Source organism: Dendrobates tinctorius, unplaced genomic scaffold (assembly GCF_039654945.1).
Source record: "Dendrobates tinctorius isolate UK_male_01 unplaced genomic scaffold, ASM3965494v1 ptg000199l, whole genome shotgun sequence".
NCBI lineage: Eukaryota > Metazoa > Chordata > Amphibia > Anura > Dendrobatidae > Dendrobates > Dendrobates tinctorius.
This window is the reverse complement of record NW_027361866.1, coordinates 3,991,112-4,011,766: the sequence shown is the minus strand read 5'-3', so window position 1 is coordinate 4,011,766 and position 20,655 is coordinate 3,991,112. Positions and strand designations below refer to the sequence as shown.

Genomic DNA, 20,655 nt, shown 5'->3' with positions numbered 1-20,655 from the left:
AAGTATCCTGGGGTACAGGGTGAGCTAGGGTGACCTCTAGTGTTAGGGCCAGGAAAGGTGCCCCTGGTCCCAGGTCACTCACCAGTCGAATTGTAACACACGTTTTACATTAATATTTATATAATTAATTAAATTAATTTTATTAATACTCTTACAGCTAATTTGGATTTGCCTTGAGGCCTCATATGGAGTAAGCACTGACACATGCACAATATTTGAGTCCTTTTTATTGTAAAATTGAGAAGTAAATTCCGTGTTGTTAGCTGTGTAGAAAGAACCGTATATATGAATGATTTACAAGATCTGGATGTCGATGTGTAAATATCACTAAACCTAGTTGTCATCAGAAATATTCTTCCCATTACTACTGCCTTCCAGTTAATGGCCCACATATTCTCTGCTTCCAATTGTCAGAGAGGATTCGGGCTTCGTATACCTTGAAGTGCAGCTTCTGCTTCCGTGCGCTTTGCAGTGTGGTCACTGAGCTGAAATATAGAAGGTTAAATCCCTCATTTTGATTATTACGGCATGCTGCCCTCCCTGTCCTCCCCTAATACAAACCTGACATTTCAGATCTGCACAGCCCAGCTCCTCGGAAATCAGCTGTGCAGAGCATGGAGGAAGGTTTCAAAGGCTGACTGATCATGAATAGCCCAATGTGTCTCAGCAGGCTGATGTTCAGGGGTCCTGAGGTTACAGCCGGTTAACCAGTGCCCTGTTACTGATTGCTGCAATCCTTAGACTCTCCTTCAGAAAATGGGAATATGAGCCATGATATATTACTACCAGTCTTATCTATAGTGCAAACTCATATACTGTAAATGTAAAGTGCATGGCTTTTTAAAACATATTTTCTATCAATGGAAAATAGGACAATTTTTTAAATGCTGGTCAAGGATACTGCTGTATCAGAGGTGACCAGATTAGCAAAGAGGTGTATGCATGTTCAATGTTATGACTTGAACAGATGACCAGAGGCATAACCTCAAGCTCCTGGGCTGTAGGGCAAAATCTGCCTTTGGATCCCTTAGGCACCAAGTCTAGCTACTACCGCTACACCCCATACTGCTATGCTATGAATGCCAATAAGTGCAGCTAGAGGCAAACACAGTCATCTATTGGCAAGTTCCTCTGAAACAAATCACACTTTAGAGAAGAATGTCCGTGCCTGCCTCTGGTTCTTCTCCTTACCATTGAACTTTACGAACGTCAACTGTCACCTCTTATATCATTAGTGGTAAAATCTGTGTTCACTGAAGACATATTTTACCAATCAATTGAGAATATTGAGAATGAAAGACCAGCTCAGGAAGAGAAAGAGCTAATTTCTCTGTTAATAAATATTATAATATTTATCTGTCTTATTACTTGATGAAATAATTAAAAGGATGTTTACTCTTATGCTAGATGCCCGCGATCAGGAACAGCAGAGTTTTGGACGTAGCGCATTTGCGTTGCGTCCATTACGCTGCGTTCTTCATTACAAGCCCAGTGGATGGGATTTATAGAAATCCCATGCCCAATGTGCTTCTGTTTATCGCTGCATAAACTCACCCGCGGTGCGCTCTGCTGCCAATAGTCTGTCATTAGATGGGGTCCGCATAGTAGCTTAAACTCATGCATCTATTAGAACGCAGGGAAAATATGCTGCGTCCAAAACACTACTATTCCTGATCGTGGCCACGTAGTCTTAAAGTAAAATGGATTTTAGCCTACCAGCATGGTTGTTAAGTATTCAAAGAAACTAGAGTACTCTCTGGAAGCTCCCTCAAACATTAGAAGAACATACAAACTCCATGCAGATGTTTCCTTTAAAGAGATTTATATTGCAAGTCCCTAGTACTAACCGCTGAGCCACTATGTTCCCCGCACATACGTTACACAGATTTTGCAGGTTGCACAATTTAATAAACACATTTTAAGTCTCTAAGATTGATTCTTAGCATATCAATAATTACACTGAATGGATTGCTGGTTACGTGAAAAAAAGAGAAATTGGCCCCAATGGGAAGAGATTAAAGGGGTTGTCCATGCTCTCCTGTTCCCTCAACTCTTTTCTATTGAGAAAAGCCAAATGCTTTTAGTTGGTATGGGACCACAAGTAAGCAATTTGCATACACGTGAGCGTCTGCTTGCAGGACCAGTAAACGTATTGGTCCTGAATTAGGCATTTACTAAATTCTTCACACTTCAATTCATTGTTATTTGTTTTACTTTGTAACTAAATCATTTTGAACTTAAGGAAAAATTGGAGGTTGATCATTAGTATTACCAAAAATGTTATGCGTGTGCTAATATTGGTCACCTTTCGCAATGAATACAGATCATTAGTGATAGCTAGGAAAGGTCAGTTAAATAAAGTCATTGATTATTTTTGCTTATTTTTGCATGAAATCCCTTTTACTTTAGTGCAGATCTTCCAATATACTGTGCCTAAGGGACTCTTTTGAGGCTTTCCTGACTAATGTCGTATGCTGTATTTGTCCCAGGTGGTATTAAGAACAAAAGGGTCAGTGGAAGGGTAAATGCAAATTTGAGATGAAATACAATATTATAACTTAGTAATAATACTATTCTTTGGTCATCATTAAAATCTTAAATGATGAGAGAAGTTTAATAAATTCTGTAGTTCAAATTCAAACTCAAATTGGCTCAAATTTATGAGATTTAGACTTTGGATTATTCTGGGTAACTGGTGTAATATAAATAAAATGGATCACCCATACCCAGTCCCCCAACTCTTTATATATTTCCTAAATTCTTGGTGACTTCATTCCTCACAGGTTTGCTGTCCATCTAAATGTCTACCTAATACTATTATATATAAAACATAACAAAAACCACAAGAGCTTTGTCTAATGGACAAAATTATTGGTGGTCTACTCCACAGGCCATTTGTCCTGGGCTTGCAATATCGAGAAGACCACCTTTCAGTGGATAGTTGTATCACAAATGCATATCTGTCTGTTTTTGCATTTGCCAATATTTCGTAAAGTGTTACGACTAGTGGTAGAGTTTGCTTACATATATACATTTTTCCCAACATTTCAAGTTTTCTCCTATCCACACATGAACTGATCCCAAAAAATGGGGCCCTAAGGTGCCTAGTCAGAAAAACAGCAGCTGTGCCTATGAACCACTTCACCATTTATTCTTTATTGGACTGCTATAGGAAGTGATGCGCTGTGTTGGGCCATCTCCACCAGTCTACTGTACAATTGATGAACCGCCACTCCATTCAGAAGACTCATTTCAGAACACTAATTTTAGACAAATAAGGTTCTAGCTGTTGGCTATTACCATTAGTCATCAATTCTGTGGATTTCTTTTCTTATAGGTTATCCTTATTTTGCCACCTTCTACTGTATATGAACAGCCTACATGTTACATAGGCAGCCCATGAATCTGCTTTACGGGAGATGGGAAACTATAGGTTGATTGCTTTCTATACATTGTTCTTGCTTTTCTGTGAAGGCTTAGAAGAAAGTAGATAATTAGAGTAACTGATATTAAAAGGGTTATCGGGTCTTTCTTTACAATCGGCTTGAAGGAGGTTGCTGCGGCTAGCCAGTAACCACAATGATCATGTTCCTACTGTGAGCGTTAACGCTCCCATTGCTTAGCGGTGATGGCAGTAAAAAGGCATTTGACCATTCAGGCCTCTGATTTGAACACGGACAACTCTAATTGTAGGTTGGCATTAGTCATTCTGCCGTAGATATTGACACGTCCTAACAGTATACTGCAGGTATAGTGATCCATCTGAACCTATACTTGTCTAATTACAGAAATACACTAGGACACTAGCTGCCTATCAAACTCTGTTGTGCAAGCAGTAGAAGGTTGGACTGTTCAAGTAAAGAGCAGACAACAATAGCCCATTTCTTGGATTTAGTTTCTCTTCTAAATGTTCAAATATTGTTGCTAGCAAAAGATTTTAACATCGTTGATTAAAGGGTTTTCTACTTTCAGGAAAGTGGACTCCAACTGCTGGAAAATACCTAAAATAACAAACGGAGCAGGTATTCTCCTTCACCCCTCAGTCGAGCACCGGTTCCCTGCTCGGGTCTTGTTGTATTGTCTCCAGTGGTAATGCCATTTCGACAGCGCACACCACCGCTACAACCAATCACTGAGCTCAGTGGCAGGAGGTCTACTTTCCTGAATGAAGAAAATCTCTGTAACAATAGGGGGCAGCAATGGACACATTAAACTAAAAAACAATGGCCATCTAAGCAAAGATTGATGTTTGAACCCGAAGCTTTTAATCTTTCCTAAACTCAGTCCCAGATTATCTATCCAATAACCTCAGTTATTTATTCCACTGTAAGCTTCTTTACAATGGTAACATATCACAATTCCCAATCATATGTTTCCTAGAAATGATTTGGGTCCCTGATTAAATTAATATATAATACAACGGCAAAACTGCTTATGCATGATCTGGTAGGTAATAAAATAGAACCTGATTTTTTATTATTAATATTAAACTACAACGGCTTTAATTGACTTTTTACGGAAAGTAATATGGCTTTGAAGCAATTGGAATATTAATACGCTTGATTAAATATGAAACTGTTTATTTGAGCAGAGAGGGGTTTAACCATTTGTTTTTGGTTTTGTTTTTCTCACGCTGGTGATGAGAAAGAATTTTAGTAGACAAATTGATTCAGAGTTGACGTATTAAATATTAACTGCAATTTGCCATTAATGTCATGTTTAGAAAAGCATTCAGAACGTGTTTGAAGCTATTCTGTGTTCATTGTCACTGCTTTATATTTTATGAGCCACTTCTGGGGTATAAAGTCTATATAGGTTAATAAAATGTTTACAGTACTGTGCGCAAATCTCATCTCGGCTCCTTTCACAGTAATGCTCCAGGAATGCGACTGTTATACTGTAAATGAATCCTTTTATATTGTGAGAACTGCAGCATAACTATATATAAATCCACATATATATACAGTATATATATATATATATATATATATATACAGTTGTGGCCAAAAGTATTGACAGCCCTGCAATTGTGTCAGATAATAATCAGTTTCTTCCTGAAAATGATTGCAAACACAAATTCTTTGGTATTATTATCTTCATTTAATTTGTCTTAAATGAAAAAAACACAAAAGAGAATGAAGCAAAAAGCAAAACATTGATCATTTCACATAAAACTCCAAAAATGGGCCAGACAAAAGTATTGGCACCCTCAGCCTAATACTTGGTTGCACAACCTTTAGCCAAAATAACTGCGACCAATCGCTTCCGGTAACCATCAATGAGTTTCTTACAATGCTCTGCTGGAATTTTAGACCATTCTTCTTTGGAAAACTGCTCCAGGTCCCTGATATTTGAAGGGTGCCTTCTCCAAACTGCCATTTTTAGATCTCTCCATAGGTGTTCTATGGGATTCAGGTCTGGACTCATTGCTGGCCCCCTTAGAAGTCTCCAGTGCTTTCTCTCAAACCATTTTCTAGTGCTTTTTGAAGTGTGTTTTGGGTCATTGTCCTGCTGGAAGACCCATGACCTCTGAGGGAGACCCAGCTTTCTCACATTGGGCCCTACATTATGCTGCAAAATTTTTTGGTAGTCTTCAGACTTCATAATGCCATTCACACGGTCAAGCAGTCCAGTGCCAGAGGCAGCAAAGCAACCCCAAAACATTAGGGAACCTCCGCCATGTTTGACTGTAGGGACAGTGTTCTTTTCTTTGAATGCCTCTTTTTTTCTCCTGTAAACTCTATGTTGATGCCTTTGCTCAAAAAGCTCTACTTTTGTCTCATCTGACCAGAGAACAATCTTCCAAAATGTTATAGGCTTTTTCAGGTAAGTTTAGGCAAACTCCAGCCTGGCTTTTTTATGTCTCGGGGTAAGAAGTGGGGTCTTCCTGGGTCTCCTACCATACAGTCCCTTTTCATTCAGACACCGACAGATAGTATGGTGTTGACACTGTTGTACCCTCGGACTGCAGGGCAGCTTGAACTTGTTTGGATGTTAGTCGAGGTTCTTTATCCAACATCCGCACAATCTTGCGTTGAAATCTCTTGTCAATTTTTCTTTTCCGTCCACATCTAGGGAGGTTAGCCACAGTGCCATGGGCTTTAAACTTCTTGATGACACTGTGCACGGTAGACACAGGAACATTCAGGTCTTTGGAGATGGACTTGTAGCCTTGAGATTGCTCATGTTTCCTCACAATTTGGTTTCTCAAGTCCTCAGACAGTTCTTTGGTCTTCTTTCTTTTCTCCATGCTCAATGTGGTACACACAAGGACACAGGACAGAGGTTGAGTCAACTTTAATCCATGTCAACTGGCTGCAAGTGTGATTTAGTTATTGCCAACACCTGTTTGGTGCCACAGGTAAGTTACAGGTGCTGTTAATTACACAAATTAGAGAAGCATCACATATTTGCAGTATCGGAATGCTCAACACTTCTTGCTGACATGTAATCCTCAATATTCATTATCTATGAATTACCTCGCCTCCACCACTGATTAGCAGCTTTCTGCCTATGCACAGAGTAAACAGAAACATGTTAATCAGTGGTGTGGGCAAGGTTTTATAGAGTTCAGCATTCAGACCACTGCTACATCTGCAGCAGAGAAAACTGTAATATCATCAAAAATACAGCACACACCCCAATAGGTGACACATCGCTAGAGTCAGGGTCTCTGTCTATACATTATGCTGCTCTCAGACTACATATTAAAAACCCGGTGACAGATTCACTTTTATGGTCCTTATTTTATCTGTATTTATATGTTTCCTTTTCTTATTCCTAATTCCAACCTCAATTCCTTTTTAAATTTAGCTACCGCATGCCCCCGGAAGTGAGCTATTCTATCTATATGTTTTGACTAGCAACAGAAGTTATGAAGCTTTGCAAATCACTTTTTTAGGGGATTTGTCTTCAATCATTTAACAATAAAAAAAAATTGCATGTTAGTGGTTTCCTTGCTTTTCCCCATTTGAGTGCCTTTAGCTACATTAGTATCAGAACGTACTCACATGGAGTACAGATGATGGCAGTGATGAGTCAGCAGCACCTGTCTCCTCCTCTGAGTGGCATCCACAAATGCGTCTGTCACAGGCCGACCATGGACTGTGATGCATGGACTGTCTGCAGGTCTCCTGATCTAAACATGACAGCCTCAAGTTGTGAAGTGTGGGTCTGGAGACCTTAGGCCCCTCCGTGAATCATGACACACGGATAGGTGCATACGGTGTTAGTGAAGCTCAGCTGCTGATTTCACCTTTCACTGCCATCATCGGTACTCCAAATGAGAAAGTTCTGATATTAACGTTGCTGAATGCAGGCAAAAAGACTGGGGAAACGCAGGAGTTTAGAAGCCAGTTACATAAGCTCTTTACTTTTCAATGATGTACTGTATTTATTGTGAAAAAAAAATAAAATACAAAGTATAACACTTGACAACGATCTAATTGCACAATTGGTTTGAGCAGCATGAATCGCGTGCCATGTTCCCTTTCATCGTAGCATCTCTCTTCTGCTCCTGGACTCCTGTTTCCTTCTGGGGTGCACCACATAACACCAACTGCGGACAACAATGCCGGCAATGTCACACCCCTTCTATTTAACAGTTTGCGGTACCCTAAAGAGTGGGTGGGTGATCACCATCTTAGAGGCACCACCTCCAAGGCCCAACTCTCCAAAACTTAGATAACTAAGATAACTATGGTTCAGCGACCATGTATCTCCATTAGTTGTGTTCTTAAATGAATGCACATTCTTTATTTTTTTTTTGTCATTTATTGTATGGCCAAACCAGATAAAAATGTCCAATGAGGTAAAAATGAGAATTTCCTCTTATACTAACATCATTCACTTAAAAAAAGCTTTTGTTTTAAGTTACAGTAATCGCTATTCTCTACTATGTACAGATCTGGTGCAGATCATCCTCCGACAGTGGAGAATTTGTCAATTGTATCTCAAAAATGTCACCTAAGGGTATGTTTCCACGTGGGGTCATACTTCAGTATTTGCTGCGGATTGGACGCTGCATACAGCCATAGCATCCAATTCGCAGCGTCCAACCCGCAGCGTCGCGTCCAGATGTTACAGCATAGTGGAGGGGATTTTATGAAATCCCATCTCCACTATGCTGCGGCCCTGCATAACCGGACATGCGGCGTGTCTTTACAAACCGCAGCATGTCTATTTATCTTGCGGAGATGGAGCGCCTCCGCAAGATAAATAACCCAGTCTATGGATACGATGCGGTGATGTGGTCAATGAACTCATCCGGAATCACCGCCTGTACGACAGGGGGCGGCACTTTGGGCAGAGCGGTGTTTCCCCTGCGACCAAGGCACTGCAAGTACGCAGCGTGGAAACATACCCTTAGTGTCAATAGCACCTGGAAAACAAAGATCGAAACAGAAAACAACAAATATTTTCTTTTCCAGGCATTTAAAAGCCTTCCTGGCATAAGATCCCTGCCTCATTACCAGCTGAACATTTACATTTATTTTTAAGTCTTAATTAACAAGTTTTCACTGAAGCCACGAGCAAAGCACAGCAAAGATTGCGAGTTTTGTGCCAGCACAATCCCCAGTACGCGCAGCAATCCTCTGGCTTCATTGTCCCGTGTTGGCAGAAAGCTGCGTTTCCGACATTCTCTATTACTTTTAATGTACTTTTTCCGACCTCTCATTTTGTAAGAGTTTTGTGTTGTCGACGATCTGATCAGTAGGAACGTCTCCGCTGTAGGTGCGCTGTATGTGGAAGTGAATAAAGAATGATTATGAGATGCGATGCAAGATCTCCGACACACAGCAAGAGGTTAATAGAGCTGACACAGAATTTATTGCTCGCCTCCCTTTCTGTGGAAAGTGTGAACCTGCACGATGGAGGTCAGCACAATTGCAGGTGTCTAGTACAATGGATGTTTAGGATGCTACATCTATTGTTATTTCATATTCTCTTTGATATTGTTTGTGTTACAGAGATTCTAAATGGAGGAGTCTACCTGGATCGAAATGACTTTCTATGTTACGCAGACACCATAAATTGGCAGGACATTGTCCGCAATCCCAATGCTACAGTGATCTCCATGAACAGAAATCCAAATTGTAAGTCTGCATGCTATGGCATTTGTTATTAAAGTGATCACCTGCTCTTGTTTCTATGTTAGGTGGGTTGAGATTCCAATGTGGGTAAGGTAAAAACGTAGAAAAAACTGCAGCACTCACCTCGTGGCTAAAAAGTTGTTCTATTGTTACCGTACGGAGGATAAAGACCGACAGAAAAAAAGAGCAATGGCTGTTTCGCCCTACCAAGTTCTTCGGGCCCTTGATGAAGCGCTTGATGGAGTGAAACCTCCGATCTTCCTTTTTCTGCCTGTCTGTATCCTCCATCCAGTATGTAATAAAGGAACAAGTTTTTAGCCATGTGATGAGTGCCACCTTTTTTTCTCCGTTCCTATATTTGAAGCACCACATGTGTCTATGTTATACCTGACTCAGGACTTGAGCAATGATATTATTCTCCATATATCGTTAATATGATTCCAATTACTAGTAGTGTTGACCTATTCTCTTTTCAATTGAAGGTAGGAGCAGGGCAGATTGGTGATTATTTTCTGGTGCCAATTCAGCATGAGAAAACAATTGCAGCATGCTGCGGGTGCATCTGAGAATCAGATTGCACGCATCCACACAAGTGTATGGTTGCGTGTGAAACCTCGGACTGCACTCTGATGTCATCTGAGTGCAGTCCGACATCCATGGACACAGAGAATTGAGAAGATGGAGAAATTAAGCTCCTTGTCTTCTCCGCACCTGTGCTGCGACTCTCTCCTGCGAGAGAGTTGGATCACAGCAAAGTGACACTAAGAACAAACTCAGATAAAGTTTAATTCGAGTGACATTAGAATAATCGGCCTGATTCTCGGCCATGAGAGAACATATGACCGCCTCACCCCAGCCTCATACAGAGTCACAGCATTACTAACTATGGGGCACTATGACATTGGAATATGAAGGGAAAAATATTCCTCCGCTGGTTCCCTAGAGCTAATGCTGTCTGTTTTATTCTCTGACAGCACACAGATCAATAGAGTTTCACTGAGCCATAAACACAGCAGTTTTATAAATGGTTCTGATTCTACTATCCGTCAGACTCACAGCATGTTCTATTCTCATCCATTTTGCAGATTAGACTTGACCATTAAAAGGAATCTGTCAGCAGGACTTTGCTATTTAATCTGAGAGTAGCATAATATAGAGAAAAAGAGCCTAAATCACGGGGATGTGTCACTTACTAGGGTGTGTGCTGTAGTTTCAATATAATAAGTATTTTATCAGCAGGAGATTATCACTGCAGGACTACATCTCACATATCCTGCCAGGGAATCAGGCTAATTTGTGTAACCCCGCCTCCACCACTGATTGGCAGCTTGCTGACGATTCACAGTGTACACAGGAAACTGCCAATCAAGGGTGTGGGTGGGGTTATACACAGCTCAGCATTCAGAGCTCTGCTGGATCTGCAGCAGAGAAAACTGTGATTTTATCAAAACTGCACCAGGCAGCCCAGTAAGTGATACATGGCTGGAATCAGGCTTTATTGCCTTATATTAGGTTGGTCTCGGATTATATAGCAAAAAATTGCTGACAGATTCTCTTAAACATTTATGTGGATTCTTGCAAAACAGATGAAAAATGGAAGACAGACTTTGTACTTCAGAGTTCCATCCAAGGTTCATCTGCTTTTAACTAATACAATGATGAGTCAATGGATAAAAAAAATGTTCAGATTGTCTATCTGCTTCAGAGTTAAAAATGGATGATAACATAAAAGCAGAAGCAGCTAGTATGCATCCTGAGAAAAAAAATCAGTCTGTAACACACACACGTGAATGTAGCCATAAGACTCATACACAAGACCATTTTTTCAGTCTGAGTATGATCCGACAAAACATCGGATCGTGCTTGGACCAATATTATGCCATGGGGTCGTGCACATGTCAGATTTTTTGCTCGAACACAGCTATTTCAGAGGAAAAAAATTGCAGCATAACCAAGTTTGATCCGATATTCGGATCACACTTGGCCATGCAAGTAATGAGTCTGTGGAAAATGTTAGACTGCAGGCCGATTTCCACGTAAACTGACATTTCTCCTCATCTGAGAGAATCGGATGGCTCTCTGATAACACTCTGACAAAATACTGATCAGAGTTTGATCAGTGTTATTTGCAGTGGTGGAAGTAGAGTCCGATGGGCCCCAGTGCAAGATCTGGACCAAGGCCTTCTACCATCCTGGTACATACAGTGGGGAAAAAAAGGATTTAGTCAGCCACCATTTGTGCAAGTTCTCCCACTTATAAAGATGAGAGAGCCCTGTAAAGGACATCATAGGTAGACCACAACTACGAGAGTCAAAATGAGAAAACAAATCCAGAAAATCACCTTGTCTGATTTGGCAAGATTTATGTTGCAAATTATGGTGGAAAATAAGTATTTGGTCATTAACAAAAGTTCATCTCAATATTTTGTTATGTAACCTTTGTTGGCAATGACAGAGGTCAAACATTTCCTGTAAGTCTTCACAAGGTTGGCACACACTGTTGGTGGTATGTTGGCCCATTCCTCCATGCAGATCTCCTCTAGAGCAGTGATATTTTGGGCTTGTCACTGGGCAGCACGGACTTTCCAATCCCTCCAAAGATTTTCTATGGGGTTGAAATCTGTAGACTGGCTAGGCCACTCCAGGACCTTCATATGCTTCTTGCGAAGCCACTCCTTCATTGCCCTGGTGGTGTCCTTGGGATCATTATCATGCTGAAAGACCCATCCACGTTCCATCTTCAATGCCCTTGCTGATGGAAGGAGGTATGAACTCAAAATCTCACAATACATGGCCCCATTTATTCTTATCCTGGGCCCGATCCTATTATATATATATATATACTGTATATACATCCCCCATCCGGGTATTATATATTTATTTATTTTTCATCCTGGTGTATACAAGTGCTTCTCGCTAAATTAGAATAGCATCAAAAAGTTAATTTATTTCCGTTCTTCAATACAAAAAGTGAAACTCATATATTATATAGAGTCATTACAGACAGAGTAATGTACCGTATATACTCATGTATAAGCCGACCCGAGTATAAGCCGCCCCCCTACTTTTGCCACAAAAAGCTGGGAAAACTTATTGACTCGCGTATAAGCCTAGGGTGGAAAATGCAGCAGCTACTGGTAAATTTCAAAAATAAAAATAGATACCAATAAAAGCAAAATTAATTGAGACATCAGTAGGTTAAATGTTTTTGAATATCCATATTGAATCAGGAGCCCCCATATAATGCTCCATACAGTTCATGATGGCCCCATAAGATGCTCCATACAAAATACACCCCATATAATGCTGCACAAAGGTTAATAATGGCCCCATAAGATGCTCAATAGAATAATATGCCCCATATGCTGCTCCATAAAGGTTGATGGCCCCATAAGATGCTCCATAGATTATGCCCATATGCTGCCCCATAAGATGCTCTATAGATTATGCCTCCACATGCTGCCCCCATAAAATGCTCCATAGATTGTGCCCCATAAGATGCTACTTAGATTATGCCCCATACTGTATGCTGCCTCATAAGATGCTCTATAGATTATGCCCCCACATGCTGCCCCCATAAGATGCTCCATAGTTTATGTCCCCATATGCTGCCACCATAAGATGCTCTATATTATGCCCCTATATGCTGCCCCCATAAGATGCTCCATAGATTATGCCCCCATACGATGCTCCATAGATTATGCCCCCATAAGATGCTCCATAGATTATGACCCCATATGCTGCCCCATAAGATGCTCCATAAATTATGCCCCCATATGCTGCTCCATATATTATGCCCCCATATGCTGCCCCCATAAAATGCTTCATAGATTATGCCCCCATATGCTGCTGCAAAAAAAAAATGACATACTCACCTCTCGTCTCTGGGGGCCGTGTCAGGTCCTGAGCAGGCGGGGACACCGGTGCGCTATGGGGGCCAGGTGTTGCCGCTGGCTCAGGACCCGGAACCTGCGATATTCACCTGTCCCGGGTTCATCACTGCTCACCGCTGTCTGTGCATTCTCTGTCAGTGACATTCAGGCAGCAGAGGGTGCGGCATGCACTAACCACATCATTGCGCCCTCTGCTGGCTGAATGTCACTGTCAGAGGACATGCAAACAGCGGTGAGCAGCGATGGACCCGGGACAGATGAATACAGCCATATACTTACCTCCATCCTGGCGCGGTCTCTGCAGCCCCGTTTTCCCTTCCTTCCTTCAGCGGTCACGTGGTACCGCTCATTAAAATCATAAATATGCGCATATTCATGAGTTTATTGAGCCGTACCACGTGGCTGCTGAAGGAAGGAAGGGAGACCGTAAGACAAGCAAGGGGGCTGCAGAGACACATCAGGGGGGTCAGTATGATCTGACACCCCCGCACCCTCTCCCCCGCTGACCCCCTTGCTATGTGACTCGCGTATAAGCCGAGAGGGGGACTTTCAGCGCCAAAAAATGGGCTGAAAATTTCAGCTTATACACGAGTATATACGGTATTTCAAATGTTTATTTCTGTTAATGTTGATGATTATGAATGAAAACCCAGAGTCATTATCTCAGTAAATTAAAATACTTTATAACATTAGCTTGAAAAATGATTTTAAAACCCGAAATGTTGGCCTACTGAAATGTATATTCAGTAAATGCACTCAATACTTGGTCGGGGCTCCTTTTGCATCAATTACTGCATCAATGCTACATGGCATAGAGGCTATCAGCCTGTGGCACTGCTGAGGTGTTATGGAAGCCCAGGTTGCTTTGATAGCAGCCTTCAGCTTGTCTGCATTGTTGGGTCTGGTGTCTCTCATCTTCCACTTGACAATACCCCATAGATTCTCTATAGGGTTAAGGTCAGGCGAGTTTGCTGGACAATCAAACACAGTCATACTGTTGTTTTTAAACCAGGTATTGGTACTTTTGGCAGTGTGGACAGGTGCCAAGTCCTTCTGGAGAATGAAATTTCCATCTCCAAAAAGCTTGTCGGCAGAGGGAAGCATGAAGTGCTCTAAAATTTCCTGGTAGATGTGTAAGAAGATGGACCGGACTGGAGGTACCTCTTTTGTGCCAGTTCCGGAACTATGGGGCTGTCACCATTGTTGTCTGGGGGAAGCTTTACAACTGGGACCGGCCTTTGCACTTGACAGCAGGAGGCTTGACTAAGATAAAAGTGCCTGGGTGTGGGAAAGCAGGGGCAGACTTGGTGGGAAGATGAAGCGCGCAGCACGGGAAGTTTGGTGCTCTGTCCTCTGAGTACCGTGACAGCGCAGGCCTGTGCTATAGATTCCCTGCGGCCAGGCACATTGACTGTGACCAGAGATCTGCCGTGTGCCTGTTGGCTTCAGCAACCGAAGGTGCCAAACGCTCTGGGCCAGTTATTACCCCATGCGTGCCGCCTAAGACTGACTGGGTGACCCATCCAGGACTGTGTCCTTCCTCACCCGCATACTACTGTCGAGCTGTGTCACGCTCTGGCAGTGTTACAGACTGCGCTGCACTACGCACGATGAATCCTGGACCCGGACCCCGCACAAGTCAGCAAGGACTCATCGCCACCGCCGGGAACTGGATCATCAACTTCTTCAGGATGACACCGGAATCATCATCTGCCAGTTGTGTAGGTGCCACCTTTGGAACCTAAGACTCTGTAGTCAGGAAGCCATGAGACTGATAAGTTAACCATTCAAGAAGAGTTGCTTTACTTATACTATTGTTACTTCATCCTGCACCCATACTGTGCTTGTATCACTTGCCATACCCCTGCCTCTCCTTGCCACTCCCTGCATGGAGTATTCCCCTGTTTAAGTAAAATCAACATTAACCCTTGCTCTGCCTGTTGTCCGTTACTGCATCCGCCAACGTGCTCACAGATGGCTGTGCTGACTTTAGTCTTGATAAAACACAGTGGACCTACACCAGCAGATGACATGGTTTCCCAAACCATCACTGATTGTGGAAACTTCACACTAGACCTCAAGCAGCTTGGATTGTGTGCCTCTCCACTCTTCCTCCAGACTATGGGACCTTAGTTTCCAAATGAAATTAAATGAATTTACTTTTATATGAAAACAACACCTTGGACCACTGAGCAACAATCCAGTTCTTTTTCTCCTTGGCCCAGGTAAGACGCTTCTGGTGTTGTCTATTGGTTATGAGTGGCTTGACACAAGGAATGTCGCACTTGTAGCCCATGTCCTGGATACATTTGTGTGTGGTGGCTTTTGAAGCAATGACTCCAGCAGCAGTTCACTCCTTGTGAAACTCCCCCAAATCTTTGAATGGCCTTTTCTTAACGATCCTTTCAAGACTGCGGTTATCCCAGTTGCTTGTGCACCTTTTTCTACCACACTTTTTCCTTACTTTTTGCTTACACTCAACTTTCCATTAATATGCTTGGATACAGCACTTTGAACAGCCAGCTTATTTAGCAATGACCTTTAGTGGCTTACCCTCCTTGTGGAGTGTGTCAATGGCTGCCTTCTGGATATCTGTCAAGTCAGCAGTCTTCCCCATGATTGTGGAGCCTACTGAAACAGACTAAGGGACCTTTATAAATGCTTAGGAAGCCTTTGAAGGTGTTTTTTATTAATTATTATAATTTACTGAGGTAATGACTTTTGGGTTTTCATTGGCTGTAAGCAATAATCATCAACAATAACAGAAATCAACATGTGAATTAGATCACTCTGTTTGTAATGACTATATAATATATGAGATTCACTTTTTGTGTTGAAGAACTAAGATAAATTAACATTTTGGTGATATTCTAAATTTGTGCGAAGCACCTGTATATATATCATCCTAGTATATATGTGTACCTTACTCTTTGCCCCATCCTGGTATATATATATATGCCCCATCCATGTATATATATATCACCCATCCTAGTATAAGTCCCCCATTCTGCAACTGTTCTTTAATGCATAGAAAAACGTAAACCATTATACTCAACTTCCCTCCGCTCCCTCACCGTGAGGCTTCCTCTTCTAAACCTGGCAGCTGACTTCAGCGTGCAAGTGACGGGCTCGCATGATGTCACTGTCATGCGCCCCCAGTCAAGTGCATGTCAATATCAACTGCTGGCCTCTGATTGGCCTGCAGCATGTATTGCCATGCACGGAGCATACAGGACTCACATCCAGTTGAAGATTGTTGTGCCGTCAGCAGGCCCCCATCCGCTTGGGCCCTTTTGCGGTCATGACGTTTGTGACCTGGGTGTTACGCCCTTGATGATTTGCATAATCATCCCAATTCTCTTGAATAAGGAATATGCACTAGTGTGACCCTAGATGTATAGGCATGTTGAATTTTTTCCTACATGCCTATACATCTTTCAGCTCGGCTTCTCTTTCTGTACCATGGCATCCAAAGTTCTGGTGTCCAAACTGCATGAATCGTGTCACAGGTTGATTTTAAGACAGAGCAATAATATAAGCTAGAAGCGCTCATTATTGGTTCCAAGTGATGGAGATATACTGTATATACAATACTCATTTCTGTTACATTTTTCACTCTAAAAATGATTGTTGAAAAATACATTACTTCTAAGTGTTGTAATCAGATGTTAAGATGAACTGGGTCTCTTTTTGCTGTCTGCAGTGATGGAAGATAATTAGAAAACATTTCCTCTCTGAACAAGTTAATCCCAGTGCTGATTGTTTCATTATTTCATTATACGACCCCACTAGGATTGGGGATCATTTCTATAGTTCAATTGAAGAACTCTCAGCTCATCCTGGGAAGTTGTAATTGTTACCAGTCATTGACAATGGCTCTCGTAGGTTGTGGTTGTTACTGCTAATAACACTGTGTAATGACACTTACTCCGGTTATTAGGGCTTTGAGTGGCAACTGGTTTCTGTAAGTGTGTAAGTGGCCACAGAACAGTTCGGTATTTAGAGCATCGTGGTGAATTGAGTAGAGCAGTAAAGCATTGTAGGGATCTGCTCTACCAGAAACATATTGTACAATGGCTCCTAGCGTCCTTATAAAGCTCCATCAAATCACTGTGCAATTGCAATTACTGCATCCAGAGCAAGCAAGCACAACAAGATCCGACCATGCACTGATTAACCAAGGGAATTAGCATACCTGCAGTAAATCACGAAAGGCTGAATTTAGTCTTTTAAATGTAGTTTCCTCAAATCAAACTGCTTTGAAAAAAATGGTGGATATGTAGTTGTGATTGGGTTACTTTTTTACCTGTGTTTTAGTTATATGTCTTCCTAGAGCTAGATGCAGGCTCGGACTGGCCCACAGGAGAACAGGGGAATCCCCCGGTAGGCCCCTGTACAGATCTGGGCCCACAACCCCACTGTGTGGGCAGTACTTGGCATAATTCACTCTGTAGAGAAAAAAAAGCAGCATCTCCACATTCATTAACCAATCCACTACATTATATTATTATTATACTTATTATTATCCGTTCTGCTGATGACCTGAGGTTAGCATCCTCAATAATCAGAACCTCCCACTCCCGTCTCCAAGACTTTACACGTGCTGCACCAATTCTTTGGAATGCACTTCCCAGGTCAATACTATTAGTCCCCAATCCCCACAATTTTCAGCGTGCCCTGAAAACGCATTTATTCAGACTGGCCTACCGCCTCAACACATTAACCTAATCTATCCCTGTGTGGCACAGCCAAAAGTTTTACCATAACCAGGTTCCCGCATCATGTTCCCACATGCTTTATGCATCCATTAGCCCTCTGTGTCTGTACTGTTACACACTTAACATTATGGCTGATCCAAACAATCAGGGCAATTGTTACCACCCACCTTTCATGTCTACCTTTTTCCTCATAGATTGTAAGCTTGCGAGCAGGGCCCTCAATCCTCTTGGTATCTGTTATGATCTATGTGATTATTGTTGTGCTGTAATGTCTATCGTCTGTACAAGTCCCCTCTGAAATGTAAAGTGCTGCGGAATATGTCGGCGCTATAGAAATAAAATTTATTATTATTATTATATAGAGATTTAGGTAAATTTGTGAAAGAGGGTAATGTAATATCTGTATGCAGATGAAAAGAGGGCCTCCCAAAGTCAATGTTACTGGTGGGCCCTTGGCACCCCAGTCCGACACTGGCTAGGTGTCAACTAATAAGACATGGGGTAATTTTCATAATCGTCCTGCTCTGACAAGCATGACATTTTTATGTCTGAAGGCACCAAGCAGCTAATCTAAGCTCCCTCAACTCAATGTAAGTCTATGATTACCTGAACGAGGCCAGAACCAGGCCCTCACACTTACATTGAGACCTTGTGACCGCTACCTCAGAGTTCTCATCAGTCAGAAATAGTGCTCACAAGTACGGAACCGGAGTGGTGCTGGGAAGAGCTGAAGATGGCCACTGGTAAGTATAAGACTAGGGTCAGGAAACTTACATTAGTGGCACCACTCCAGAGCACTAACAAAAAACCCGCTGAAGTGGTGCTTTAAAGAAACATGTTCCTCCCAACACGTTTGTGAAAAGTATGTCCAATTTTATCTGGAATCTTCATTTTTTTTTTCTTTCTCAAATTCCAATTATCTATAGCTGCTAACAAGAAGTCTGAATCTTCCAGAATTAGGACCTTTTAGCACTTGTGCAATTAAAATGCTATTTTTATTTTCTAAATGTATTAAAAAGGTTTTAACATTACAGCGCACTACTTGAATTTGGCATCTACTACAGCTGCCAGCGAATCCTGGCTATTTTGACTTCTAAAGTACCAACAAATAGCTGATCCTGTCAGGAGACATTTTCTTCAGCTTCCATTTTCCTCTGCATGGGCTGCTACAAGGCAACCTAGCTTTACGTGCAACTATTCAAATGAGCTGTTGACCAACTCGTCAATATAATATATGGACAGATCAGGACTGCCAGAGTGTTAAATGCTCAATATTAGCATCTGTCCACCCTGGACTATAAAGATGGATCTTGAGCCCAAATTATGATATCCGGTGGTAGTTATGCCATTGGAGCTAACTGATCAGTCACAGGGCCCGAGAGCTAAGGGGGTCCATTTACAGCTCCAAAGGAAGTAGAATTGTACATTATAATGAATAATTGGATTACAAAGGGCCCATATGTTGTTCCTGCACAGGGACCCGCTTCTGTTTGTGTCCAGCCCTGATGATATCTAACTATATAGGTTAAAGGGTTGCCAAAAATCATGCACTCTCTTTTAAAAGAAAATATTGAATTCTTTCCCAGACATTTCATTTGAGACCATTAATTACCCAGTGCATTGCCTAGAACAGTGTTCCCCAACTCCAATCCTCAAGAGCCACCAACCGGTCATGTTTTCAGAATTTCCTTAGAATTACTCAGGTGATAATTGCAGTACCTACACAGGCAATAATTCTTGTCTGTGTAGGTACTGCACAGCCAGTGGCCAGCCTGTTAGACTAGTCTACAGCATGGACTTGGTCCCCACTGGCTTTTAAGTTATACGTTTTTACCCTGAAACGCTGCTGCGTTTCAAAGTCAAACATGTCAAACATGCCCGGCTAAGTTTATGAAGCCAGTACCTGACACATACTGTCCACAGACTGGGCAGACAAGACTACTGCATGCAAACAGCAGGCAGTTCCTGCATCGGTCCGCCACATGGATGAGCTCACGGAGTTGCACACGGAATTGGTCAAGTCCACAATTTGTCAATAAATTCATTGCTCATCTGAACTTAGAATTAGGTTTCCATCGAGATATAGCTGATTATAGCAACTACTAATCCAGTATAGAAAATAAGCTATCTGGAGATTTACATAACTTCCATTTCTGCAAAAGATCAGCCGATGCTGAAGGATGCGTGTGATTATATGTTAGGAGATGCAGATGGCAAACATACCGCTCAAAGAAGAGTAAAACATGATATAAAGACTAATTTATTATCTGCAAATGCATGTCATATTATAGCAGGAACATTCTCGGCAAACTGTTCACTTGTCAAATGGCTGTTTGCAGTTAAGCCCACAGCTTTTCAGATCCAATTAGTCACAGAAAAAGCAATCACAGGCAGGGAACAGAACCTTCACATTTGTCTTGTCTTCGGAAAGGTTGATGATGTTGTACAGGGGGGGATAATAGGTGATTCACAGCTAGAAAATGTCCACTGATTTGCCTGACACAAGGGTCTAATAACGTGAGAGGTCCCCTGTCTTTTCTAACAACCTTCACCTTCCGATGTTATGTTCTCGCCATCCTCTTACTTACTACTGTATTTAGAATTCCCTGGTTACTCTTCATTGTCCTGAACATACTTTTTTCTTTAATAACACAGTAATATAAAACATGACAGTTGATAATATCTAAAGGGCCACCTTACGTGACCATTTTTGACTAGTTGGCTAATCCCAAGCTAAATTCGACCTCTATCTTTAATAGTTTCCAAGTTACCACAGTGCTGTGACAGTACATGTATAACGTGTCAGCCCATGTTATATCACTGGGGGCAGATCTGGGCCGTGTGTAACCTTATCAGTTTATTTCCGGAGAAGGGCATGTCAAAAAGTAAAACGCAAAAGTACAAACAATCTGAGCCGACCATGTACCTGCCCTATATAACCATTTCACAAAG

At 41.8% G+C, this 20,655-nt stretch overlaps 1 protein-coding gene across 1 annotated transcript in view; it reads left to right on the top strand.

Moving 5' to 3' along the window:
• Positions 1-20,655, top strand: part of ERBB4 (erb-b2 receptor tyrosine kinase 4) — a 1,457,122-nt gene that overhangs the window by 908,030 nt on the left and 528,437 nt on the right. Inside the window, exon 4 of the mRNA XM_073553209.1 lies at positions 8,970-9,095. Within this exon, the coding sequence (XP_073409310.1) occupies positions 8,970-9,095 (126 nt within the window). The remainder of the gene's footprint in view (positions 1-8,969; positions 9,096-20,655) is intronic.